We start from the raw sequence: 27,257 nt of genomic DNA, 5'->3' as shown, positions 1-27,257 counted from the left end.
TGGAGAGCAGAACAGCTCTGTGTATTCCTCCCAGGCCTCCAGCTAAGCCCCTCTGGGCTGTCTAGAGGACTGAGAGTAATGCTTTTGGGAATGCATGGTGGGCCGGGTTCCGCCACGGAGTACCCTGGAGAACAAGGACAAGGCAAAGGGGGATGTGGGGAACTCTGCTGCTCTTGGGAGGGACACACATACACACACACACGCAGACAACACAGAAACCAAAGCCAACCATGTTTCTTGCCATGGGGTTTCCAGGCTTGCATTCTTCCACTCACAGAGCTGGACCCTGAAGGCTGAGGGTATGGGGCTGAGGGCAGGAGGGAATTCCAGGGGGAAGGGATAGCTTGAGCATGGTGTAGATTACAAGAATCCCCATGACAAAGGGGACGTGGGATACAGGAAGTAGGGTGAAGACACTGGGTTGTGGCAAGTCCAATCACCAAGGACTTTGTTCTTATTATTTAGCAATAGGGAGCCATTGATGGTTGTTGAACAGGGTTGGTGGCAAGACAAAGGCTATCCCCCGAGGAGATGAATGTGGCAAGAGTGTGAGATGTTTGGTACAGATTCAGGTGACATTGTTGGGAAGGCAAGAGGCAGAAGTTCCATAAAGATGCTAAGACACATCTCATGGAGAGACAGGCCGAATAGAGGGAAGCTGGGTGACCAGGCCACCGCACTGCCCTGCTGGTGACACTTTCTCCCCTTCCCGCACTCTTGCCAGAACAAGCACGGGTGGCAGCTGGGCAATTTCTGCGATGGAAGGGGGACACAGACCAGGATGGCTACCTGCTCTTGAAGTCGGTGTACGTGCTCACTGGGACAGATTCGGTAAGGTCCAGGCCCCCCGGCACGGCCTGGGTGCTTCTCATCCGTGTGCAGAGAGAAGTCCCAGCACAGGGCAGTGGCGCGTCTCAAGAGTGTCTTCTTTCTCATGAAACTGATGTATCGTTTCTCCTCCCCAACTCCCCTTCTGATATAGAATGTGGACTTCAGAGCCTGAAGTTCATCTTCAAATCCTGTCTTTTCAGTTGACAAGCTGCGTGTCACCTTGAACAAAGTATTTGACCTCTCTGCATCTCCGTTGTGTTGTTAATTTTAAAATTAGGGAAGGGGGTAGAACTCAGTGGTAGAGCACGTGCTTAGCATGTACGAGGTCCTGGGTTCAATCCCTATTACCTCCATTAAAGAAAAAATATAGAGTAAAAGATCAAGGAATATTAATACTTCTGTTCTAGGGCAAGTGTGAGGTTTGACAACGGCAGGTGTGTATGGACTGTATTTCCCGTGTGTCAGGGCAAGGTGGGGGCATCCCCTGCGTTGTACCAGTTAATCCTCCCCAAATCCTGTGAGTCAGATTACAGTGGTGCTGCACTGGTGGCGAGAACTCAGGCTCCCCCGTGACGTGCAGCTGCAGCCTGACTCCGGAGCCCGTGCTCCGAGCCTCTGTTCTTTCCTGCCTCCTGCTAAACTCAGACTAAAGGAGCCAGGCCTGTAGGCACCGATCCCTTAAGGCTGGCTCCTCCTTCTTCCCTTCCCGCCTGGGCCCTTGGCTGCAGTCACATCCTCCCACCGTGAGGCGGGGACCTGGAGGGCTTTGCCGATGATTGGCGTCCTCTCAGGTGGAAGCACTCCCTGGGGGCAGTGGCCATCAGCAGAAGTGGCCAGAAGCCCTGCCACAGGGCAGGCCCAGAGGCTCATCCATCTAGCCTGTGTGCCACGTTGGTGCCCAGACTAGGAATGTCAGGGAACCAGGCTGGGGTGGTGGCTGCCCTCAGTGTAACGGTGAACACGGACATCGGACAGGCAAGTGGAGACAGTGCCAGGAGGTGAGAGAGGAGCACAGGTGTTCACTGGAGGGAGGACCACCTGACTTCCTCCATGTAAACTGCCTGGACCACCATCAGGCACTGTGGCCTGAGGCACAGAGCAGGGGCTCTTCAACCCCTGGGACAGGACTGTTTCCAGTCTGAGTTGTAAAAACCTAAAGCTTTGTTTTCTGCTGCGAGGGGTCAGCTCTAAAAGCAGTGAGGGAAATAGGCAGCTGGCTTTCAGTGGAGCCAGCACAGCTCAGAGGACAGGGAGAGCCACCCCGAGCACAGCCACGCAGGGCCACGTGTCAAATCCAGGGGCAGACATCAGCTGTAGTGGAAGCTTTCGGGTACTAGCGGGCTGCAGTGCACTCCTGGTGCTGGCCTGGACTGCACACTTTTCCCTTCTCTTTTTCTCATTTACCCACCACGTCTGTCAGATTAGTCCACTGGGTGGGACAATATACTTTAGATTCTGGTTTAGACCACACCTGTGCTCACTCTCGTGCATACGTGCACACACACGCAGAGGCTGCAGCCGCAGTAATCCCAGTGGAGTGGCAGGCAGAGCCCATAGAAGAAAGGCCCAGGAGGCTCCACACTCAGGCTGTCCCCTCTGTTGACTGCCTGTCTCCTCTCTGTCTGGAGCCCTGGGGCTGTTTAGTTGAGGGGTGGCTCTCTGGATTATTGGTCCTCGCCTATAGTGCTGTTTGGTGGTGGTGAGGTCTTAGATCTGGATGAGGGGATGGAAAGCATCCTGATCACGTCTTTAAGTCAGTTGCTTGTGCTTGTTATCAACCACCCTGTCCTGATTGAGTTTCCAGTTCCCTCACCAGGAGGAAACCTACCAAAACCAGCAGTGTGATTGCCAGGAAAGCCCTTGATTTCTGCTCTGTACCAGTTCCTCCCTCTTTCCCTCCCTCCCTCCCTCCTTTCCTTCCTTCCTGTCATCCATCTATTGTATAAAAGATACAACGTTTATGAAAAGATGCTCAGTGCTGTTAATTATCAGAGAAATGCAAATCAAGACTACAATGAAGTATCACCTCACATCAGTCAGAATGGCCATCATTAAAAAGTTCACAAATGATAAATGCTGGAGAGGGCGTGGAGAAAAGGAAACCCTCCTACACTGCTGGTGGGAATGCAGTTTGGTGCACCCATTATGGAGATTTCTTTAAAAACTAAAAATAGACTTACCATATGATCCAGCAATCCCTCTCCTGGGCATACATCCAGAGGGAGCTCTAATTTGAAAAGATATTTGCACCTCAATGTATATATGCATCACACACACACACATACATATATACAATGGAATACTACTCAGCCATAAAAAGAATGAAGTAATGCCATTTGCAGCAACATGGATGGACGTAGAGATGATCATACTAAGTGAAGTAAGTCAGAGAAAGAGAAGTACCATCTGATATCACTTATATGTGGAATCTAGAAAAAAAAATGATACAAATGAACTTTTTTACAAAACAGAAACAGACTCACAAACATAGAAAACAATCTTAACGGTTACTTAAAAGGAAAAGGGGAGAGGGATTAATTAGAAGTTTCGGATTAACATACACATACTACTATATGTAAAATAGATAAACAACAAGGTACTACCATATAGCACAGAGAACTATATTCAGTATCTTATAATAACCTATAATGGAAAAGAATATAAAAAAAGAATATAATGGAAAAGAATATGTGTAACTGAATCACTATGCTTTATACCAGGAACTAACACAACATTGTAAATCAACTCTACTTCAATAAAAAAAGATATGTCGATAATATTCACTTTATATAAACTTAAACATCCCAGGTGGGTTCTGCAATTGTCTCCATTCTTAACTAAGAATGTGTTACCCAGAAAGAGGAAATGACTTACCCACATTCCTGCTAAAACGGCCGCACTGGCCGAGCTCGTCGGTCTGGGTCTGGAGCTGTGCTCTGCGCGGCTCTGCGGCCCTGGGTCACATCTTGCTTTTCCTTTGCAGGAGACTCTGGGCAGAGTTGCTGAATCTGGGCTCCCAGCCCTGCTTCTGCAGTGCCTTTATCTCTTCTTTGTCTTTCCTCTGGAGAAGGATGAGCTCTTTGAGAGTGATGCTCCAGTTCAGAGGATGTTTGTGCAGGTGAGTGAGCAGAGGGCTGTCTCCCTGGGGGCCAGGACCACACTCTGTTCCTTGGACATCCTTTCATCTCTCCCTTACGACTTCTGAAGCTCCTCTAATCTCCTGGAGGGCCCAGGTCAGCCCTCTGTTACTGACCTGGGTCCTTAGACTCTTTAACTCAATAGAAATAGATAAAAGGCCAGAAGAGGAATTCAGGTGAAGCTGTATTGGGACTCGTGCTGCAGCACAAGGGAGCAAAAACAAGGAACAGGTTCCCTTGCTCTCTCCCTGAGGAGGGGCGAGCTGGACCCTTAAATGGGGGGATGGTAGGGGCTTACTGGTGGGTTGGACAGGAGGACTGGCTTAGGTGGTCTGCCCACCCCCTTGGTGGTGCTTTGTGCAGGGATCACGTGCTGTACGCTGCTTTTGCTCCCACCTCGGAAATGGCAGGTGGGATTTTGGCCTTTTTGTATCTTACTGTCTATAACTGATGGACTGCTGAGCATGTGTGTAGTTATTTTTAGTCCCTTATGGTTACTTTGTATTCTGTTGCTGGAGGAGACGTTTGTCCAGGGGCAAGCGTGAACACTTCAGCAGAGGGTCTCAGGTCCCACCATCGAGGTGACGGAGAGAAGAAGCAAAGTAGGGGGAGAAGTCACAGGAATAAATGAGCAGCGTGCAGTTTTTTAAGTGCTCTGATGGAAGATGAAAGATGTGCTGGGAGGTGAGGACAAGTGGACCTGACTTACAGTAGAGCCTAAATGGAGGCTTTTCTGAAGAAATGGCATTGAACCAGGAAGGTTGAGATGGAGACATGAATGAGGAGGAGATGGAAGAGGAGCAGAAATGGCCATTCAAGCCAAGAGCCACATGGCCACATTCACCTGCCACTGCAGGGGTGGCCTGGAAAGACATCTGGCACCGAGCTCCATTGCTGTCCAGCTGGGACTCCATCAGTGGGAGAGAAAGGGCTCATGGATTCAGACAGAAGGTAGTTTCCATATTTGCCAAACTAGAGGAAGATCTAGTTAACCCAGTGAGAGCCAAAGAGAGAGTATATGTGATAATGTGGGAGATGATGCAGGGCTGGACCACACACACCTCTCTGAGCCAGGCTAAGGTGTTTGGTTTCTATCCCAAGTGCATAGGAAGGTGTTGGAAGACCGTCTGGTAGCCACAGGGACACTGGACTGGCAGGGGCAAGGAGCCTAGTTAACAGGCTATAGGATCGTACTCGTGATCTCATGGAAAGGTAGGGTTTCTGTGTCAACCAGTGATTCAGGAACACGGCTCTAATTTTAAACAGCACTGAACCCTGTGAATTCTGTACTTTTATCATTGGTGGCATTTTCTGCATTTTTGTATAAAGACACCTCTCTGAGTCACTTTTCTAGTATTCTGATGTGGAAAAATTAACCACTGCTTGTACAGGATTTGGAGTCCACACTTCAGCCCTGTCACCCTTTTCTAGTGGGCACGGTTGACCATGCTGGTCTGGGGCAGATGGTAACCGCAGGCAACCCAGACCTTCCCACTGAGACATGGAAAAGCAGGGAACAAATCCATCACAGGAAGGAGGCTTCCTAACCAGAGTCTCTCTGGCTTTTATCTTCCAGATGTTGCTCAACCTTTGCAGTGACGCTCAGGGTCTGGAGGGACTTCTCTCAGGAAATGAGCTCCAGTCTCTTGTGATTGCCACCACCTGTCTCCGAGAGCACAGCTGCTCCTTTTGGAAGGAGCCCACCTACTGTGTCCTGAAGGCAATCTCCAAGGCCCAGAACCTCAGCATCTTCCAATACCTGCAGGGTAGGACCCAGGAGACCGGGGGTTGTCTGCGGGCCCGCTTTATACTGTAAGACCCTGATGGAAGAATTTGCCCAGGCTCCCCAGCTAGTGAGGAAGAGAATTAAATTTTAAACCTGGAGATGCCCGATCCCAGTGCCTTGAGTTCTGCTCTGGGCAGCACATGCAGGGGTTAAAGCTGTAGATTCTGGAACCAGACAGCCAGGGTGTGGGCTCCAACTCTGTCATCCAAGCTGAGTGACCTTGGGCACTTCACTGCCTCGATGTGTCCGTTCTTCCCTCTGTAAAATGGAGGTAATAATCCCACTCATCTCATTGGACTGTGTGATACGTCAATGAGGTGCCATATTTGAAGCACTTAGATAGCTCCCGGTACCCAGTGGATGCCCCATAGACATCAGCATCACAGCATCATTATGCAGGTGTGATCAAAGGCAAGACACTGAGGGACTCAGTTCCTTAGCAGTCCCAGGGGCCTCCATTAGCATCGTCTGTCTCCCGAGGACCCAGGTAATGCTGGGAAGCACAGACAGCACCGTGGCTCACGGAATCTTGGGAAAATGCGTTGGCCTCCTCTCAGGTGCTGGCCCATCACGGGTGGGGAGGGAGGTTCTGCATGACTCCCAGGGGCATAGCTTGATCAGCTGGCCTCCCTACCCACCACACACCACCATTTTTCAGCTCCACCATCAGAAGTGCCTCTTGGGAGCACAGCCATCCATCCCTTGGGTTAACTCCAAGTTGTGGGTCTTTTTTGGGAGAGGTGGGGGTCTGAGTCAGCTCAGGTGACCTGCTTGTCTGCAAACGCTTGCCCTGTGACCTGTCATCTTTCTGGGGCCTCTTGTAACGGAGGGTGTCAGCTGCTGAGAGCTGGGAAAGTACGTGGCTTCCCTCTTACTGTAACTGAGCACTGGGACAAAACGTCACCCCCAGTTTCGGGACTGAAAGTTCCCGGTGAGGCCAGGGCCCGCGGTAATGCTGGAGGGCTGGGCTGCACCTGAGGCATTCAGCAGCCCAGGCACTCCCCACAGGCCATAGTCGGAGACCCCTGGGGAAAGGCTGCCTGCATTGGTGGCGGGGGTCTCTCACTGCAGTCATTACTCTCAGCTGCCCAAGACAACAGCTGGAAAAGAAAAACTCCACCTCATTGAGGAGGTGGCCATCTAGAGCCCCGTGCCAAGGACCCCTGTAGGAGAATGAGTAGTTTCCTTGGGTGTACAGGCAGAGGAGAAAGTCAGCAATAATGACTGGCCTGGTGTTTACCCGCCAAGCCCACAGCTCTTGGTTCTGCCCTGTCCGGCAGGCAGACTCCGGAACACGTCTGAGGCCCTGCAGGTGGGGGACTGAGCATGCGTTGTCTCAAATTCTCGTAGGCACTTTCCTGATCCACTGGGGTGGCTTTCCTGATACTCAGAGAAGGCTTCCTCCAATGAAAGAGATGTAGAAACTGTGATCCATCAAAATGCACACACCTCTCTTCTGACTCAAATCTTCCCCTGGCTTCTTGCAGCCCTGGGGTAACCGGCAGGTCCCACAGCAGGCCGCACACCAGCGGGGCCTGCCTTCCCCCCTACCCGTGTGGACCACACTCCCAGGCTCCACCTCCCTGGATTCTTTGGTAGCTGAAATACACCACCTTTTTGCCCCTTACCTTCCCATGTATTCATTTATCTTTCCCTGCACTTTTCACCAAGCTGATATCTGCTCGGCGTTGCTTCCTGAAGGTCTTCTGTGACCCTCAGGGCTTGTGTCTTGCATCTTGTTATTTAATGGACCTGGACCCTCCTCTGTGTGCTCTGGGAGTTAGAAGTAGGCAGTTAAGAGGCTTCCTTCCTCTTCCTGGTTCACCTGCTCTCCATCTGGGCCCCAGAGCATGGCTCTCAGGGTGACCCTTCCCAAAGAAGAGGCTTCTTCTTGATCCAAGAGCCAGCAAAAAAGTGTCCTGAATGAATCCTTGTTCACATCTTGATATACAGTTTAAAGGAGAGTGGGGAGGGAATGACCCGTGCAGAAAAGCTATCGCCGCCGAACTCAGCAGAGGTGTGTTTCCCTCCCGCAGCCATGGATTGCATCAAGATCTCCCTCCAGAACCTCTCCCGGCTTGCAGACACTCTCCCCGCCCCCGAGGTGAGCGAGGCGGTGAGCCTGATCTTGGGCTTTGTGAAGGACTCCTACCCCGTCTCTTCAGCCCTGTTCCTGGAGTTTGAGAACGGGGAGGGCTACCCGCTGCTACTCAAAGTGTTACTTCGGTAAGTGGCTGTGCCTGGTGGGGAAGAAACTGTGGGAGCCTAGACCCTCAGAATCATTGATGGTGCTTTGAAGAAAGACATATATTGGGCATATATTGCGAAAGTAATTCTATGTGCAGCCTGGTTTGGTAGCCCGTCTTTAGAAAACCCATGGGTGATCGCAGTAATAGTTTTACAAAGTCCGTTTGGTGGCCTGGACAACCTGCACGCCTGCTGGCCCGACAGCCACCTGTCAGAATCCCCTTCCTGTGTTGGAGGGCTTTCTGGGATGGCTATAACCAGCTCTGTCTGCATGTCTAGGGGCTGGAAGTGCTGAAAAATCAGCAACCCCCAGGACCAGCCCTCTACCAGTGCCTGGCAGAAGCTGATGGATGAATGCCCAGCCACACTGCGCCTTGGGTGGAATAGCTCTACCCCGCCTTCTAGAGTCTCTGGAAGGTTTAAACTCCAGTAGTTCTTGCTGGATAATTCTCCCATACTGGCTTCCTTCCCTTGCATGTCTCACAGGGCCTCTCCCCTACTGTTATTCTCCAATTCTTGACCCATGGGAAACCCAAGCAAAGACGTCACTCAGCTGGCTCTGGACTAATCTCCTCCATTCTGACCTGCTGTGTCGTCTTCAGGATGGGTCCAGGGATTGGATAAACCAAGGGACAGAAGTTAAAGAAATTCCCTGATGCTCCAAACTCTTCCACTGATCTTGGGGAATCTGCTTAAGGGCAAGGCCACAAAAAATTCCCCTGGGCTTTGCTCTGAACATGAGCGGCACTTCTCCGTGGGGTGTGGCTTACCACGTGCTTCACGGACATTGCTGCAGAATCAGGCTTCCGGTCTAGACGGATGGCTTGGACAAGGGGACTGAAAATCCCAAAGGAATGGGATTAGATGACAACACCCCGAGGGCCTTCCTCCAAAAGGACGCTAAGAATGCACGTCCCTGTGGGGATGCCCTATTTCACAGGAGTCTGGGTCATAACTAACTGCTACCGTTGGTGGTCTGTGTCCCAGCAGTTTCTGAACATTTCTTTGGTTATGTGGCTGGTTGATTTTCCCCAGGCTTCTTGTGGAAGGCAGGAGGGGAAAATAAACCTGCGCCAGGGAGTGCCAGGAGGGACCCCTCTCAGCTCATTTGTTTTCCTTTCTGCCTTAACTGAGGTCCCATCGCCAGCACTTACACTCTTGACGGGTTTGCAGAGCTGCAGGGAGACTTGAGAGACAAGTCGTTCATGAGAGGAGCAAGGCAGCCCACCGCCACTTAAGTAGCTGGAAGCAATACTCACCCCTGAAATGAGCATGAGGAAATCTAACGAAGTCCGATTCTTTCCCATGATGTTTGTATCACTGCTCTTCTGAAATATTAAGTCCCTCATTTTGAGGATGCTCTTGCCCCGCTGTGGCCCAGAGCACCTGCCTTTTGTGGGGGTTCCGGCCATGGAAAGCAGCCTTCCCATGAGCAGATACTGTAGCTCGGGTATTCTAACTGCACATCCTGAGATCTAGGGCTGACATTTGCAAACAGTGACTTTTATCCAGGGCACTCCCCTTGCCCTTTGGGGCTGAACTGGTGGAGACTTTTGGGGTCTTGCCCAGCATTGCATCTGCATTGCCTCTGCCTCCCTGCGTTGCCTCTGCATCCCTGTGAGGCAGCACCACGAGTAAACATAGCTTCTCTGTCCCAGGCATCCCTGGGGCTGACCTCGTCTGTCCCCACAGGTATGATGAGCTGACCCAGAGTGATGGGGACCCCCACCTGGAGGAGCTCCTCGGGCTGGTGGTATGGCTGACAACCTGTGGAAGGTCCGAGCTGAAGGTGTTCGACAGCGTCACGTACCCACAGCTGGAAGGTTTCAAGTTCCACCACGAAACTTCTGGTGGGTCATCTTGTGACTCTGGGAGCCGGCAGCACGCGGCACCGTGCCCTGACAAGACGACACAGCTCTTTCCCTGATTCTTTGTGCAGAAACAAACCTGTGGCACCTGTCAGTGACACAGTAGGGTCTGGTGTTGTCATGCCTTTGGGGAGATTACCTATGAATTTAAAATCTCTCCTTGATAGAGTTTTCCACGTGTCTTGGGTGGGACTGAGAGAAAATGTTTGCTTAAAAAAGGCAAAGACTCTCTCAGATAATGGAGGGAGCCTCTGCTCTCCAACCCCACCCCTGGTGTGACTTATTTGGTGACATCTGCTTATATATCAGGCACTGATGGCCCTGAAACTGCCACCCAGGCTCAGAGTCAGTGGCTACTTAGTTCTGAGGGATCGATTGATCGATTGATCGATTGATGGATGAACTCAATCAACGTACACTGTTGCTCTCTGTCCAGCAGCCACTCTGCCCCAAGCTGGGCACCAGTGCGAACACGGCAGGTGTCTGCTCCTTAAAACTTCTCTGTAGAAGAGGTGGGGGTATAGTTCAGTGGTAGAGCATGTGCTATGCATGCATGAGGTCCTGGGTTCAGTCTCCAGTACCTGCATTTAAAAAAAAATGCTCTGCAGAAATGGTTACACACGACCTGAGCCATAATCTACTCAGTAACTGGCTGATTAACAGACACAGTGGTGACTCCAGGTGGGAGGATTAGCTCTGCCCGGTTCAGTCAGGAAAGTCTACACAGAGAGTCCTATTCAAGAGAGGTTTTGAGGCTAAAAAGAAATGGTGGCCAGAAACATCTGGGTGAGTCTGGGAAGATGGGCAGAGAGACCTGTGCAGACCAGAGAGTGGAGGCTGCAAAGCTGTGAGAGCTTAACCTTCCAGCTGCAGAGAAACGACGGGGTGGGTTCAGAAAGAGTCTTTATTTAACAGCTTGCCTAGAAATGAAACTGACTTTGCTTAGTGCTCTTCAACATCATTTGACTTTAATTGACTGAGAGCAATCCTCCAGCCCCCGCGCTGCCCAGTGGAAATAGAATATGAGCCACATTATGTCATTTTAAATGTTCTAGTAGCAAAATTTTTAAAAATTAAGAAGAAACACGTTAAATTATTTTACTTTTTTCTTGAAGTATGGTCGGTTTACAATGTGTTCATTTCTAGTGTACAGCATAGTGATTCAGTTATACATTATATATTCCTTTTCAGGTTCTTTTTCATTACAGGTTATTACAAGATATTGAATATAGTTCCCTGTGCTCTACAGTAGGACCTTGTTGTTTGTCTATTTTATATACAGTAGTTTCATTTAACCCAATAAATCCAAAATATTACTAGCAAAAAGTGTAGTCATACAAATAATTGTTAATGGCTTCTCTTTCTCCTTTTTTTTTTTTTGCATTCTTTACTTTGTGCTATGTCTTGGAAATCTGGTGTGTATTTTTATATTCATGGTGCACCTCAGGTCACAGTGGCCACATGTTGGATGCTTAATTAGCCACCATGTCTTGGACAATGCAGTTCTAGCCTTACTCACACCCTGGGCAGATGGCTTTTCTGGACTTCTCTAGACATTTACCCACGGGAGCTAGGAAATAGAAATTTTAAATGATATTTCCTAATGATAATGCAAGCATGTGTTTCTAGGCCCCAGAAGGAGAAACGACTTGCAGATTATTCCTTTTTGCATTTTTAGGGGTGACCGTAAAGAACCTTCAGGCCTTCCAAGTCTTGCAGAATGTTTTCCACAAAGCTAGCAACCCCGTCCTCTGCACCAAAGTCCTGTTATCCATCAAGACCATGTGGACCTGGAATGCTCGCAACTTCTTTCTGCTGGAGTGGACCCTGCAGCCCATCTCGCAGTTTGTGGAGATTGTGCATCTGAAGCCAACCCCAGTGCAGGTGCACTTCTTCCAGCTGCTGGAGGCCCTGGTGTTTGAGATGCATTACGTGCCCCATGAGATCCTGCGGAAGGTGCAGCGCCTGATCAAGGAGAGCCCAGAGCCACTCTGCACCCTCGTGGCCCTGCAGAGTGTCCTCAGAATAGCTGGCGCAGATCCGCTCTTCACTGACATCTTCCGGGACTCGGGGCTCCTGGGCCTGCTGCTCGCCCAGCTGCGGAAGCAGGCCAAGATCCTGAGGAAGTCAGGTGCCTCCCTGGAGCGTCGGGAGGGGGAGGGGGAATGACAAGGGGTGGGTGTCAGTGTTGGCTGGGCCTGGTCTGGGTGCCAGCCCCGCCACCCATCAACACAACAGAGAAAGTGAGCCCCTCCATGTCACCTGGTGCCATGAGCGTCAGAGATGGTACCCCTGGGGTACATGGCTTCACAGAGCTGGCAGCCTCCCTGTTTCCTTTATCTTGCCTGATCGTCCCCAACTTTAAGCAGACTCGTGGGCTAAGTCAGGCCTGATGAGCTCTTAGTTTTCAGAGATCTCCTCCTCCAGACATGGGCTGAGTGTGTAGCTGGGAGGCAGCAGCAGGACAGGTCCTCAGTGATGCAAAGGGAAGGGCAAGGGAGCTCGGAGAGGCCTGGGGCTCTGGTGGGAGTTGGGGAGGACCCATCTGGGGTCAGCTGGGATATGGCCCCCTTGCTCACATGGTGCTGTCAGGTCCCCCGGCCCTCCACGGGGAGCAGGGATCAGTCACCAGGGCTGTGCTGGCCCAGCTTGCCCCTCCAAACCTTGGCCACACTTTTGGATGCCCTGCAGGGCTGTGCAGCCATGGCTCCTTGGCAGCATCCCCTCACCCACCCCTGCCTTGGCCCCGACACTGGGCTCTCAACCTCAGCAGCCTCTGCTCCCGCCATGGGACTCCAGGGTGTCCTCTGTCCGGGCGGGGGCACACTCAGGAGTGCAGGCTGGGCTCTGCCACTTCTAACCACGCTCCGTGCACGTACCCTGCTGGGGCCACTCTGTGTGCTTGTCCAAAACCCCCACCTCCACCAACTTGCAAATAAGAAGCAGGGCATGAAAACTCCTTTCCCAGTTCCTCTTGGCTCTTTCTCACCTGCCCACTCCTGCCACTCTCGGATTTCAGCCTGGAGGAGAGACCTCAGGACACAAGAATCCAGCCACTCACCTCTCCCCACCTTTCTATGTCTTCTCCTTCTCCTGCACTGGCTGGGAGGGGCCGGGGGCTCTCTAGTCACTGGCCGCTTTTGGAATTCTACTTTAGACTCAAGCTTAAGTCATCAGTTTGCTTCCTGGGCCTCTCTGCAAGGAAGACACTGAGCGGGAGGAGCGTGGACACTGGGGCCAGACAGCTCTGGCTGGAATCCTGGCTCTGTTACTTACCAGCTGAGTGATCCTGAACAGGTTACTTAACCTCTATGAACCTGTTTCTTCTTCTGTTAAATGGGTGAATAGTATCTACATCTAGGGATGTTGTGAGAATTAAATGTGGAAATATCTGAAAAGGACCCATTGCTGTGCTTGGCACATAATAGATGCTCAAGAATGTTAGTCATCTTATCCCCATAGGTTTTGTACCCCTGTGTGGAAGACTGGGATTAAACATGCAAGGGGGAGCTCTCACAACTTTTGGAGTCCAAGAAGGACCTGTGCCTTCCTGAAAGTGTTTGCAGATGAGGTCAGGGCACATCTGGGTCTCTGGGCAGGCTTTGGAAAGTATTTTGTTATATGCATCTCTCTGTTGCTCTTTGGACAGTCTTTTTGCATAATGGGCCTGTGGTACCTTAGCTGTGTGTTGCTTTTCAGTGGCCGGGCGTTGAATTTGCTTTTAAATCCAACCCCAGACCTATGACCATTCCTAGAAAAATTTGAACTTTTTAATCAGCTGATGTATCCAGTTTCACTTTGTGTTTTCTATTGTTAACTGTTTCCTCTTGTTTCTTAGATACTTTGTCTCCTTGTCTGCCCCTTCCTTTCTTCCTTCCTTCCTTCCTTCCCCAAATGTATACCTCTTTGTTTGTGTCAAGCACTTTGCAGCGCTGGGGATTCAACAGTGAACACACAGAACTGGTTTTGCCCTCAGGGATCTAATGGGAGGGTTGTAAGTTCACATGAATTGGGATCCACATTCCCTTATAATGGAAGCATGATATTCACCTTCCTTAAGAGGATAGAAAACTAATGGAATTGGAGATTTGGGGCCATATCATGTGTATTAAAATTTTTTTCATTGCTTCTTAAAATCAGCAGGAAACAAAGAGTCCAATCCTGGAGTTCAGGACACAGAAAGAGAACTGACTTGTGTGATGCTAAGAACCGTGGTCACGCTTCTGAAAGGGTCGGTTCGGAACGCAGGTAAGGATGGTAGCAAATTCACCTTGTCATTTCATTGCTTGGTAAAATATCAGCTATTTCATGGTGATTTATGTCAGTGTTGAAAGGTTTTATCTCAGGAATACACCGACCCACTGTGGCTAATGTCTATTTGCTGGTTGATGTTCAGTCATCTCAGTAAATTGGTAGATGCTAAATAAGGTTTGGAATCAAAGAGTTATCTTAAATTTATGAGACCACAGAAATCCCATCCCGCTCAAGTAAAATCTTTCAATATCCTGCTATACTGATTATGGATCCTTTTTTTTTTAAGATTCAAATTGTAAAATACAAGCAAAGAAAGCTCATCATTTTTAAGAAACATAATTTGATGTGCTTCCAGCCCATGATGGCTTTAGTAGCTCCATCCATTCAAAAAAGTTTTCGCTTCCTAAGACATGAAGCTCCCATGCTTTAAAAAAATACGTGCACGTGATAAATGTGCAAATGTAGTATATTGTGAAGCAGATGCCTCAACAGGTGACATCAGTGGGTTTGGTGATTTGGGGCATCTTTATCTGAGGCCCTCATAGGTCAGCTACACCAAGTGTGAATGATTACTTCATTATGGTAGAGGGTCTCTAATGTTAGACTATACAGGATTCTCTGAAGGGGCTGGTAAATATGGAGGTGCATATTCCTAGACTCCCTCCCAGACATTTAATTATCAGATCAGGGTAGAGCCCAGGAATCTGCTTCTAAACACGCCTCCAAGGAGATTTCCATGTAAGGGGCACTTGGCGCATAATTGGGGAAATCCTGCCTTATTGAGTTGATCAGCTCAAAAACACATCGTGCCATTTGAAGAGTCCAGTTACTTCCTAATTCTTATTCCACACGTGACTACTCCGAAGATCAATCCTAGGGAAGAAAGTCCTGAGATTACTATTTTTTTTTTTTTGGAGAGGGGTTGGTAGTTAAGTTTGTTTGTTTGTTTATTTCAATGGAGGCACTGGGGATTGAACCCAGGACCTCGTGCATGCTAAGCATGTGCTCTACTACTGAGCTATACCCTTCCTGCCCCACAAGATTACTTTTAAACAAACAAACAAAAATACCACTAGCCAAATTTCTTCAATCCTACCTACCCCCTTCGCCTCCCCTGAGAAACTACCTAGAAATTAAAAATCTTCTTAACTTGAATTCTGGTTTGCTTTCAATAAGAATTTTGGAAGGGGCAGGGTATAGCTTGATTGGCAGAGTGCATGCTTGGCATGCATGAGGTCCTGTGTTCAATCCCTAGTACCTCCATTAAAAAATAAATGACTAAACCTAATTACCCCCCAAAAAATTAAAAAAAAAAAGAATTTTGGCAGAGATAAGAGCAAACTGCCATTGAACCCGGATTAGGGAATATGTGGAAATAAGGGCCAGAGGGTGTATCCAGTTTGTATTATTTAGGTTTTTAAAAAAGGAAAAGGGGGAAATTTTTTTTTTCAAAACTAGAATTCTTACTGGAGAAGAAAGCAGTTTTTCTTTTTAATTCTCAGCTCCATAGTTTCTTTCTTCCTCTTCTTATTTTAACAGTGGGTATAGATTATGGGGAAAAATTTTTTTCTAATGAACAGGAGAAACAGATACACATGTAGCCCAACAAACTTGGAAATTGTAAGGAAAAGCTTTCCTTGTAATTGAAACTAAGGTGCCAAGGCCCACATCGCTCTAGCCCCACACTGTCTGTCTGGTCCCCAGTTGTCCTGAAAGACCATGGCATGGTGCCCTTCATCAAGATCTTCCTGGATGATGAGTGCTACCGGGGAGCCTCGCTCAGCATCTTGGAGCAGCTGTCAGTCATCAACGCTGAGGAGTACATGAGCATCATTGTGGGTGCTTTGTGCTCATCCACTCAAGGGGAACTGCCGCTGAAACTGGATCTCCTGAAGGTGATGTCGAGTCCTTGTTTGTGATGGGCTTTCCCATGGACGTGCTGCAGGTGGTCGGCATTGGCCGTGCATTCATTCATTCAGTTGGTCAGTGTATCATGCAGGTAGAGTAGTACTAGCTGCTGTAACAAATAAGCCCCCATTGTCAATAGCCTGACACATCAGAGGTTTCTTTCTTACATACGGCCCAGTGATTGGGAGGAGCATCATTCAGGGACAGCTGTCACCGGGGCATTGAATCCAGCCAGCAGACAAAGGAAGGGAGAGCATGGAGAATGGCACATATGTTCTTGTTCAGGCCTAGAACTGGTGCCTGTTAACTTCTGGCCAATCTTTTTTGGGCAGAACTTTGGACAGGACTTATCTGGATGCAAGACGGACCAGGAAATGTAGTCCCTGGTTGGGCAGCTACTTCCTACCAACATGGTAAACTATGGAAGTGGATCTCCAATCAGCAATGGCCAAGCAGCTGCTTGTTTACTTGACTAGCATTTAGCAAGCATCTAATGATGCCAAACGCCCGGGACACACGGTTGAATGAGATTCGGCCCTTGCCATCTAGGAGCTCACAGACTGGGGCTAATAATAAGTAAGAAGTCATGGTGATGCAGTGTGGTAAGGTCCTGGTAGACGCTGAGGGCAGGCTGCCATGGGAACAGAGAAGCAGGAGACACCAGCGCTGCCTTACATGTTTGAGGAAGGCTCACAGAGGAGGCAATGCTTGAACTGGGAACAGGAAGCAAAAGGCAGCCAAAGGCGTGGGAACAGTGGTTACTAAGGGAGAAGCAAAACTAGGGTGTTGCCTTTGGGCAATGAAAAGGAGTATATGTCTTTGTTTTTGTAGTGCTGTTAATAATCATCAAATTATCTTAAAGTAGTTAAAGATGGGGCATTGGGGTATAGCTCAGTGGTAGAGCGCATGCTCGGCATGCACAAGGTCCTGGGTTCAATCCCCAGTGCCTCTGTTAAGAGGAGAGGAAAAATCAAAACGAAATGAAACAAAACTAAGATTAAAACAGTTAAAGATGGTAATAAATACCATCAGCCTCACAGCTCCCACAAGTTTGTTGCTGTTTCCACTTTTCCACCCCTTTTGTCTTGGTGAGTTTATGCCTTAAAAAAAAAAAGTCCGCTTTCTTTTGTGTTTAAGAGAAGAGCAGACGTAAATGCAAATATCCCCCAGGGAGCTGACTTGGGGACCTGTCCCGTCTATGTGCAAAACAACCCCACGTGCAACACACACTCATGTTTCATTATCACACTGTACTCGATCGCTGGTGAATTTTATACAAGACAAAGTTGCCCTGACTTCCAAAATTAAACCCTCAACCTTACTTAGCCATGACGATCTCTGTACAAAACCGCTGTAACAGAGAACAGTGTTCAGTTTATTTTACCTCCTTTATTTCTCAGCCCAGCCTATGTCAGGCACTGATGTAGCTGTGTTCCTGTCATCTTGTGACCTAAGCCTGCAGAGCTTGGCATGGCCAACACGTCATGAAAAGTGCATCCAAAAGTGACTTCATGTATTTCACAGATGATGAAAACCAAAACACTGATTTAATTAGAGAGTCAAAAAAAAAAAATCAGTGAAGCTGACTTATGTGAAACAAAAAAGGAAACGTAAAGGTCTTTTGAAAGACACTGGAGTCCCATGATTATGTGAAGGAACAGGATTGAGGGAGGCATGGAAAAGGCTGAGTAAGGGAGAGAGATATCAAGAATTAATGACAATTAACTGCTGGGAAGGACCTTAGCTGCTCCATGTGGTCGAGTCTTTTTTCTTTTTTTCTTTTTACCAATAATTTCATTTTTTAATGAATTTTTATTGCAGTATAGTCAGTTTACAATGTTGTGTCAATTTCTGGTGTGCAGCATAATGTTTCAGTCATACACATACAAACATATATTCCTTTTCATATTCGTATTCATTATAGTTTACTACAAGATATTAAATATAGTTCCCTGTGCTAGCCAAAAGAAACTTCTTGTATACCTGGTCCAGTCTTAATGTTCCAGCAGAGACAGACCGGGAGAGCTTCTAGTACCAAATGGAGAAGTTGAGTTTGAATCTAAGACTAGTGATTTAAAATCTGGTGATCCTTCCTCTTCACCAGGTTGTTGGTTGCATTTTTTTTCCTCCTGTGTCTGTGTTCAGCTTAATTTGCATGAGCCTTATTCTAATCAGGTACAGGGAAGGCAGGGACCAAAGCAGTCAGGGCTTTGGTTTTCTATTGGGTAAATAATTGGCGCTTCTGTCTGTTTCTGACTTTTTCATACTGAAAGTCAAACAGATCCCCAGAGAGGACAGTTTTTGAAAGTGGTTTTGTGTCCGTTTTAGAAAAGTACTCTGCTTTACTCATGGAAAGTTCATGTTGTTTACTCCACTGCCCAGAGGCACCTTTTTGGAGTGTCAGCCCTTGGGTAATAGGGCAGAATTTCTAGAATTAGCAATGTAAAGCCATTATGGTGTTTTACAGGTTCAATATCATTTCAGAATCACACTATCAAGAAAGCACGTCAGGGATAAATACCGTGTAAGCTAATTTAACCATAAGAGCTATACCCCACACAGTATGTTGTCTTCTCCCTGGGTGCCAAGTCACTGCTGGGCAGTCAGGAGGGTGCCAGGACCTATCATTTCTCTTCTAAGACCAGGGCTGATAACATGTTACAGCTCCCATGGTTGGTGGGGAAAGATCGGGTCCCAGAGCCTGATCCAGCCTTGCCCACCACAGAGTCATGTAAGCAACTAGCCAGCGTTTGCTGGAATCTGATGTAGGCTCTGCCTTTGTTCTAAATCATCTTGGGAACCCCTTGGAACTTTAGAAACAAAGATGTAAAATTAGCTCTTTCCGGCTGGATCTCCCTTTTTAGTAGCTGAGAGTGGACCGTGCCCAAAGGACCGCGGTTCTGGTGTAGGATGAGGGGGATGTGATGGAAGGTGGGGACCTCAAAGGCAGGACTCCCTGCCCCACCACCCAATAAAGGTTTGCCATCTCTGAAATGCATTCACATCATGGTGCCATTCTCACTTCCCTTCCCAGAGGCAAAATCAGCCAGCTGCCCTGGAGGAGAAAATTCCTCCAGAAACACCGGACTTAAGGCAGTTGCTTCCAAAAAATCCAATGGTGCTTTTCCATACCAATACGGACGCACATGTGACTGCACCACCTAATTCTGCCAAATGATAACTGAGTTAAAGAATAATGTAAGCAAATGAATTTCCTCTCCACGGCCAGTGGGACCATGATTGGGTTATGCACAAATTCAGATTGATTTGCTAATATACATTTAGCTGTTCAACTCTGAGCTTAATCGCATTACCTCACCAGTCTTCCAGCATGACACATGGAAAATTATGAGGAATAACAAATAATAGAATGTGAAATAAATCCTGTTAGTCCTAACGTAGTTAGCGCTTTGCAGCAGACATCCATTTTATAGATTCAAGCTGGAGGAATACTAACTCAGAGCCGATGACATGGTAACTGAGTTAAGGAGGAGAAAATGTGCTTAACGCTGACCTTTCTTGAAATGTGTCAACCCTAGCCTGATTACTTTGACTTCAGCTGATTGAATTTACTCCCTTCCGCAGACTTGCAAGCCTAGGTGATGCATTATCATGCAAAGTTGAATGACAGTAATGGAGACCCTCCCCCCAGGCCCCCAGCTCCTGACAAATCGTTTCCCCGAAGTAGCGCAGTATTTATTTTCCTTTATGATAGAAATGTTTCTCTTTAGTTGCTATGAAATTAAGCCTTTGTAATTGGATTTTGGACTCTTTACTTTATGACTCTGCAAATATGAAATTAACCCCATCCCAAGAAATAATAGAGCAGTCTAAGTTCTAATGAGATTACCCCCATTTTAGATAATGACTCTGAATTTAATAAATCAAACAAAGCAACAATTAAGGACAGCCACCCCCTCTTCCTCCCTCCTCCCAACAGGAGGAGAAAAGAGCCATCTAGGAATCACAGGGATAGACCTTCCCAGAGCCACAGATCATGAGAAGGACTATTACTGCGTTGCTTTAAAAAAAAAAAATACCTGCTCTCAATACTTCTTTGAATGATGGAGACCTTTTGAGCAATATTTGGTGTCAAACTAGACAACTGAAAGGTAGTTTCTAAAGGGAAGAGGGGGGTTTTAGTGGTTATACAGTGCTCAGATAATTGCTATGATCTGATTAATTTTGTTTTTTAATCATTCTCTCCTTTTGGTGTTTGTTTTGTCCTGCGTCATGTGATAAACACAAGAGCTCTCCATTCATTCCATTTGCCTTAAACAACTTCATAGTGGTTTCAGGAGCCATAAATTTAGACAGTTTAACACCCTAGAGCTTAGGATTTCCCAATGTCTTGGTGATTTACTTGTTTTTCATGGCGTGAGTCACGTGGCCAGGCACAAGGTCAGGCTGGGACAATGCAGCACATGCCAATGTTCAGCATTTCATGTGGATTATCAGTTGGCAGGAAGAGACTTCCACCACCACCTGCATTTCAAAGTTAGAATGCATTTCCAACTCTGTCAAAGAAATCACATTCTGTCCGGAGTGAGCTGCTCACACAAGGGAGGCACAGGGGTAGCGTATTTGCCTGTAGCCTCTGCTGGCCCCAGAGTCCCAGGGGTTGGAGATTGGTGAAGGCAGCTGCAGTGATTCCGTCTCTACAGGAAAAGGTCTTGTCTTATCTAGAAAGCTGTGTGTTGCTACACCATTCACTCTTACATTCACCGAACATCACTATTCCAGACAATCTGCTCTAGCAATGTATGGACATGCTTCTCTTTAAGGACCTATCTACAAATGTCAAACTTTCCTGGGTTTTGAGCCCAATTCAGAGATAGCTGGGCCGTATCCTTCTGCAGGAAGCAAGAAAGCAGTTGTCATTGTCCAGTCCCTGAAGTTTCATTTTTGCCTCCATCTTTCAGGCAGTTTGAAAAGTATTTCCCTGAAATCTATCCCATGACTCTGACTTGATCCCCTGTTAGTGGGTGGCCCTGTGATGCTGAGTTTCTTTTAAAAAAAACAAAATGACAATTCAGTTTCCCCCCAGTTATCCCCCTGAGCTGTGGTGGGTAATCACTGATCTAACCACCATCAGTCATGCATTTTCTTTTCCTATAGCTGGGAGAAGATCAATTGACACATATTGGTAAGGATGACTCTTTCTATCTCACTCTATGATAATCTGTCCATTTTGAACATAATCGTGGCCTTTGGCCTTTGATAGATTCTTCTAGCTTCTACAGTCTTTGTTTTGTTTTTTTAATTTCTCGAAATGTCATTGATGGGGCAGAGGGAGAGCTTTCAGCAGCTCCTTGGTCATCATTTCTCTTCATCTTTGAAAGAGTCCTCACCTGTGTGCATTTCCTTTCTCCTGGCTCATTTGGTGCCTTCCTATCCCAAGCTTGGGTTGACTTTCCACCAAGCAGCTCAGGCTTCTTGTGGTAGGATATAATATAAGATAAAATTCGGGTGTTAGGAATATGCATTATATTGTTTCAGATAAATACTAGGGTTAGGTTAGGAGTCCTAACATTTTAGAGATAAAGCTGGAAAATTACCTTTCTCTTTCCAAAGTGCATGACTTCATATATCGTAGTTACCTGTACCTTTGCTAGGGTTTCTATTTGACTTTCTCTACATAAGAAATTTTTAAATCTAGGCCCTTCCCTCCTTTTTCTATCTGACCCACTAGGTTTCTCTTTGTCAATGGACTCTTATGGATTATGCTATAGATTGTCTTCTAAACCACACGTTTAAGACATGGCCTCACCCCCTGCTTCCCCAGTTGGTAATTTCTCTTTTATTTTTTTCTCTTGGAACCTTGTTTCAAGTATCCTGGAGTTGGCTTTAAGTTGCGCCTGCCCCGACAACCCTCTTCCCTGTGTCACTAGAACATTAAATACCCGAAAGGCCGAAACAATTCAAATCTTCCTCCAGAACCTACTAGCAAAATTACAAGGACCGGCCATTCTTCAGGAAACATGCCTGAGAAGACTGGGTCTTCAATGGAGGCCCATACAGTTTTTGTGAGCAGTAAATAACTAAATACTGAAAGCTAGAGGCTTTTGATATTTATCTAAAATCAGCCATACATTCTTCACTTTTAGGTGTGAAGCTTTAGCATAGAATGAGAACTTCTTAAATGTAGTCCTTCCTTTCAGAACATTTACTGAATACCTAGTGTATACCATGAACTGAGCTCAATGAACGGCATGATGGAAGTGCTTAGTAAATGTTTGATTTTAGAAGGAAGTAAAAATTTGGCTCTCCTGTAAAAATCTCAGCAGTCTGGTGAAGGTAGAGTCTACTATGTTATGTTGTAAGAGCCTAAACTCCACACGTGGTCTAGTCCCACATGTTTCCTTCCATGAAGGATTCCTCTTCTCTCCCTAATTCCCTCATGTTTTCACACCAGGTTTTAAGTGGATTCATTTGACTATCTTTCCTCATTTAATAGAAGTATCCGTGCTTGCACAGAGAGGGAGATAAATAGTAATAAGCTGTTTTATATAGATTTCACTGTGAGTCTCCTTTGCACAATAAGAAACGGTTCATTTCAGGAGTTTAGCGAATATTTATTAAGTTCCACAGCAGTGAGTAAGCCTAATTTCATGGTGCTTCAGTCTAGGGAGGGCTGAGACAGTTTTCAAGTAATTTAATACACTGTGATGAGAGTTTTGATCGGAGGGGGTAGAGTGGGCTGTGTGAGCACTCAGCCTGGGATGAGCACAAGCTAGGTGTCAGAGAAAGCTTTGTGGTGGGAGGTGCATTTAAGTCAGGATACAGGTAAATCCACCCTATGAAAGCAGAAGAGACTTTAAGAGCAGCCATTTGAACAAAGACACTGAGGGGCAACCCAAAACTAAAATCAAGAGAAGTGGTATGGTACTGACCTCCCAATGTTTCAGAATCACCCTTCTGTGGCTCACTTTTCCTATGGCGTGGAGCTTGGGAGAACACCCGGAATGCTTTGGCAGGGATGTGCGGGAGCTCAGACTTAAAGACCTGCTTCCTGGAACTTACTCATTTTTATCTTGTTGGTTTCAGTCTGTACTCCGGATTCTGGAGACCCCCAAAGGCCGTGCTGCTTTCAGAGTCTCCAGTGGGTTCAATGGGCTGCTGTCCCTGCTCTCTGACCTAGAGGGGTCTCTCCAGGACCCCCCACTGCAGACATGGTCGGTGGTGTCTCCCAGCCAGACCTTGGACCTGGTCCTGCACACACTCTGTGCCCTGTCTGCGGCGCTGCACCTGGACCCGGTCAACGGTGACTTCTTCAGGAGGAACGGACTCTTTGAGAAGCTGGCCGAGGACCTCTGCTTGCTGGGCTGTTTTGGGGTCCTGGAGGAAGAGGGCGCCCCTCTGCAGTCCTGGGAGGACATGAAGGCCAGGCCATTTGCTGATTTGCTGAGTGTGGCCTTTTCTTCTGCCAGCCCACTCCCACCCAAGATACAGAGCTGCCTCCAGATCCTCAGCTTTCTGGACAGCATGGCCCGAGGTACCCTCCACCTGCGCAGTGACCTGAAAGACTCCCCCAGAGCCAGGCAGGAGCTGGTTGTGGATGCCCAGAGGGGAGAAGCCAGCAGTGACCCCCAGGGAAACTTCAAGCAGTGGCCGGACCTGGAGGACAGGTAGAGCTTTGTTGCCTGCTTCTGCCATCGGGTTGTCAGTGTATCTCCGTCTCCCTTGTCCTACCGGAACATCCCGCACATGATGCAATGGGGAGGAAGCCTGGGCTACAAACTGGGTGCGCGGAAACGTTACATTGTTACAGACCCGCCCAAGTTGGTGCCCAACAAAGTCCTTCTGTCCAGTATCGTGGGAGCCAATAGAGCCAGAACAGTTCCGTTCGGAATTAAAGGAAAGCTTTCGCATTTCCTCAGAGATGAAGAGGTGCAAGCTTGCGCTCTAGAGGACGCCTCTCCCGACAGGCTGTGGGCGGGGCTGCTTTATCTGGGATCTTGCCCCTGGGAGGGGGGCTGGGGGTGGGGTTCCCATGGCGCATGCGCGCTGCTCGCCGTGCCCGATCGCTGAGTCAGGCGCAGCGTCTCTGCGCGCCGCCCGCTGCCCGCGCCGCCATCTTGAGTTGCGTGTGGGTCCCGGCGCTTCTGCACACATTCTGCTGGGCTGCAGCGTCACACTGGGCACTCCCGTCTGAAGTGCTGTGTGCAAGGCCTCTGCATTCAGTACCCTATGAGCAAGCGGAACTAGACTAAGCACTGAAGAGGTTAGACTTTATCTTATCACCTAGGTTCCATCTTATTTTTCCCGGGGACCCCAGCTGATTCCAAGCCTCCCCTAACCCCACCCAGTCTGACTCTATACAGAGTTGGGGGATGCTGTTGGGTCACACAGGAACCAGGGAGACTTACCTGGTCTTGGAAACTGAGGGTAGAGCTCTGCTGCTGCTAGCTCACTTTCTCCTTTGGCGTTTTTGCTGCTTCTGGGAGTCTTGGTGCCTGGTCCCCACCACCTGGTGTGCAGGGCAGCCTTTGCCTTCCTAGGTCTTATCTCTTGCTGCCAGGGCACTGCCAGGTCATGGGTGAGGTCCTTTGACTTACAAGGCACAAACACAGCATCCTTCCCAAACATGGGACGACTCCCGTTCTTTCTAGCTGCTTGCAGTTCCCCTAACTAGGGCAATTGCTCCTACCTCTGCAGGCTAATCTCAAAGACCGCAGACTTTGATTAACAAGTTTTTACTTCCATTCCTGTAACAGAATTCCATTAAAACAAGGGAGCACAAAGAACCCCGCACCCCCTTGGAGTGGGAGGGGAAAAATGAAAGAAGAAAGCAACAATAGTTGGTATCTTTTTTTTTTTTTTCTCTGAGGCAGCAATGACAAAACACAAGTTAATATTGCAGTAAACTGTCCTGCCTTCCACCTTTCCATGTCATCTTGCCTTTACCACCACAGGACGCTGTTCTGAAAGACACTGCACGAGTTTATCCAAAGAGAGCCCCTATTGGCCAGACGTCAGTGTTGGGTTGGCAGTGAGGGAATGGATGTCAGTTCTCCAACTAGCGTGATAATCATGATTGTTCTTGTTTCATTGGTTAATCTGGTAAATTAATTCGTCTTCTTCCATTCCTGCACAATTTGCTCATGATGTAATTATTGCTACATTTGATCTGCTAATTTTTAAAAAGAATTTTTGTTCACGACCAAGTTTGGCCTTTCACATTTCTTACTTGACTTTTTTTCCTGTCAAATTTATACTAGCCTTGTAACGTGAGTAGGGCAGTGTTCCTTCTTCTATTTTCTGGAAGAGTTTATGGAAAGATTACTGTTTCTATTTCTTAGCTATGTGATAGAACTTGCCAGTAAAATCTCAGAAGGCTGATGCTTGTGAGAAGATTTATTATTTTAAAAACTTTAAAAAAAGTTTTATTGAGACATAATTCACACACCATAAAATTCATTCATTTCAAATGCGTAATTAAATTTTTTTTGTATATTCACAGAATTACACAATCATCACCACAATTGATTAGAACATTTTTATCACACCAAAAAGAAAAGTCCACACCCATTAGCCATTATTTTCCATTTCTCCTTCCCCCACCTCCAGTCCTGTGCAATAACTAATTTACTTTCTTTCTCTATGGACTTGCCTATTCTGGATTATCATATAAATAGAATCATATAATATGTGACATTTTTGTTTCTAGATTTTTTTCATTTAGTATAATGTTTTCAAGTTTCATCCATGTTGTAACGTGTTTTAGTACTTCATTCTTTTTATTGCCAAATCATTTTCCAGTCTGTATACCACAATTTACTTACACATTCATCAGCTGCTGAACATTTGGGTTGTTTTCACTTTTGGGCTATTATGAATAATGCTGCTATGAACATCATGTTCAAGTTTTTGTGTAGATATGTGTTTACATATCTCTTGGGTAGATACCTAGGACTGGAATTGCTAAATCATATGGTAACTGTATGTTTAATATTTTGAGGAACTATCAAATCATTATCCAAAGTGACTGCACCATTGTACAGTCTCCCTAGCAGTGTATGAGGGTTTCAGTTTGAACACTTGCTTGTCAACACTTGTTATTATCTGTCTGATTATAGCCCTCCTACTGGGGGTAATGTGGTATCTCATTGTGGTTTTGATGTGCATTTCCCTGAAGGCTAATGATATTGAGAATCTTTTCATGTGCTTATTGGCCATTTGTGTATCTTCTTTGGACAAATATATGTTAGATTCTTTGCACATTTAAAAAAAATCAAAGTAACATTGGTTTATAACATTATATAAATTTCTCATGTACAGCATTATAATTCAACTTCTGTATATACCACAGTGTGCTCACCACCAAAAATCTTGTTTCCGTTGTCACCGTACAATTGATCCTCCCTACTCATTTTGCCCTTCTCCAACCTTCCTTCCCCTCTGGTAACCACCAGTCCATTCTCTGTATCTATGTTTTTGTTTTGTTTGTTCATTTATTTTGTAGTTTTTATATTCAACATATGAGTGAAATCATACCATATTTGTCTTTCTCCATCTGACTTATTTCACTTAGCGTAATACCCTCAAGGTCCATTCATATTGTTGCAAATGGCAAGGTTTTATCTTTTTTATGGCTGAGTAGTATTCCATTGTGTATGTGTATGTGTGTGTGTGTGTGTATGTATCACATCTTCTTTATCCATTCAGCTCTTGATGGGCACTTAGATTGTTTCCATTTCTTGGCTATCGTAAATAATGTTGCAGTGAACATAGGGGTGCATATATCTTTTTGAATTAGAGTTTTTATGCTCCTTGGATAAGTACCCAGAAGCAGAGTAGTTGGATGATATGGTAGCTCTATTCTTAATTTTTTGAGAAATCTCCATACTGTTTATTTACATTTCCACCAACAGTTTATGAGGGTTCCCTTTTCTCTACATCCTCACCAACACTTGTTATTACTTGTCTTTTCATAATAGCTATTCTAATGGGGATGAGGTGATATCTTACTGTGGTTTTGTTTTGCATGTCCCTGATAATTAGTAACGTTGAACATCTTTTCATGTGTCTGTTAACCATCTGTATGTCATCTTTGGAATGTCTGTTTAGATTCTTGCCCATTTTTTAATTGGATTTTTTGTTTTTATGTTGTTGACTTGTATGAATTCTTTATATGTGTTTTGATTACTATAGCTTTATAGTATAATTTGAAATTAGGGAGCAGAACACCCCTAGCTTTGTTCTTTTTTCTCAGAATTCCTTTGG

General features: G+C 46.8%; 1 protein-coding gene across 1 annotated transcript in view; it reads left to right on the top strand.

The window, feature by feature from the left end:
• The window catches only part of WDFY4 (WDFY family member 4), a 269,557-nt gene that overhangs the window by 31,922 nt on the left and 210,378 nt on the right, over positions 1-27,257 (top strand). Inside the window, exons 4-12 of the mRNA XM_072971154.1 lie at positions 725-831; positions 3,815-3,949; positions 5,545-5,734; positions 7,791-7,980; positions 9,694-9,851; positions 11,548-12,000; positions 14,010-14,117; positions 15,828-16,018; positions 23,079-23,659. Of these exons, the coding sequence (XP_072827255.1) occupies positions 725-831; positions 3,815-3,949; positions 5,545-5,734; positions 7,791-7,980; positions 9,694-9,851; positions 11,548-12,000; positions 14,010-14,117; positions 15,828-16,018; positions 23,079-23,659 (2,113 nt within the window). The remainder of the gene's footprint in view (positions 1-724; positions 832-3,814; positions 3,950-5,544; positions 5,735-7,790; positions 7,981-9,693; positions 9,852-11,547; positions 12,001-14,009; positions 14,118-15,827; positions 16,019-23,078; positions 23,660-27,257) is intronic.

Source organism: Vicugna pacos, chromosome 11, assembly GCF_048564905.1.
Source record: "Vicugna pacos chromosome 11, VicPac4, whole genome shotgun sequence".
NCBI lineage: Eukaryota > Metazoa > Chordata > Mammalia > Artiodactyla > Camelidae > Vicugna > Vicugna pacos.
The sequence above is the reverse complement of the archived record's forward strand: the minus strand, read 5'-3'. Positions and strand labels throughout refer to the sequence as shown.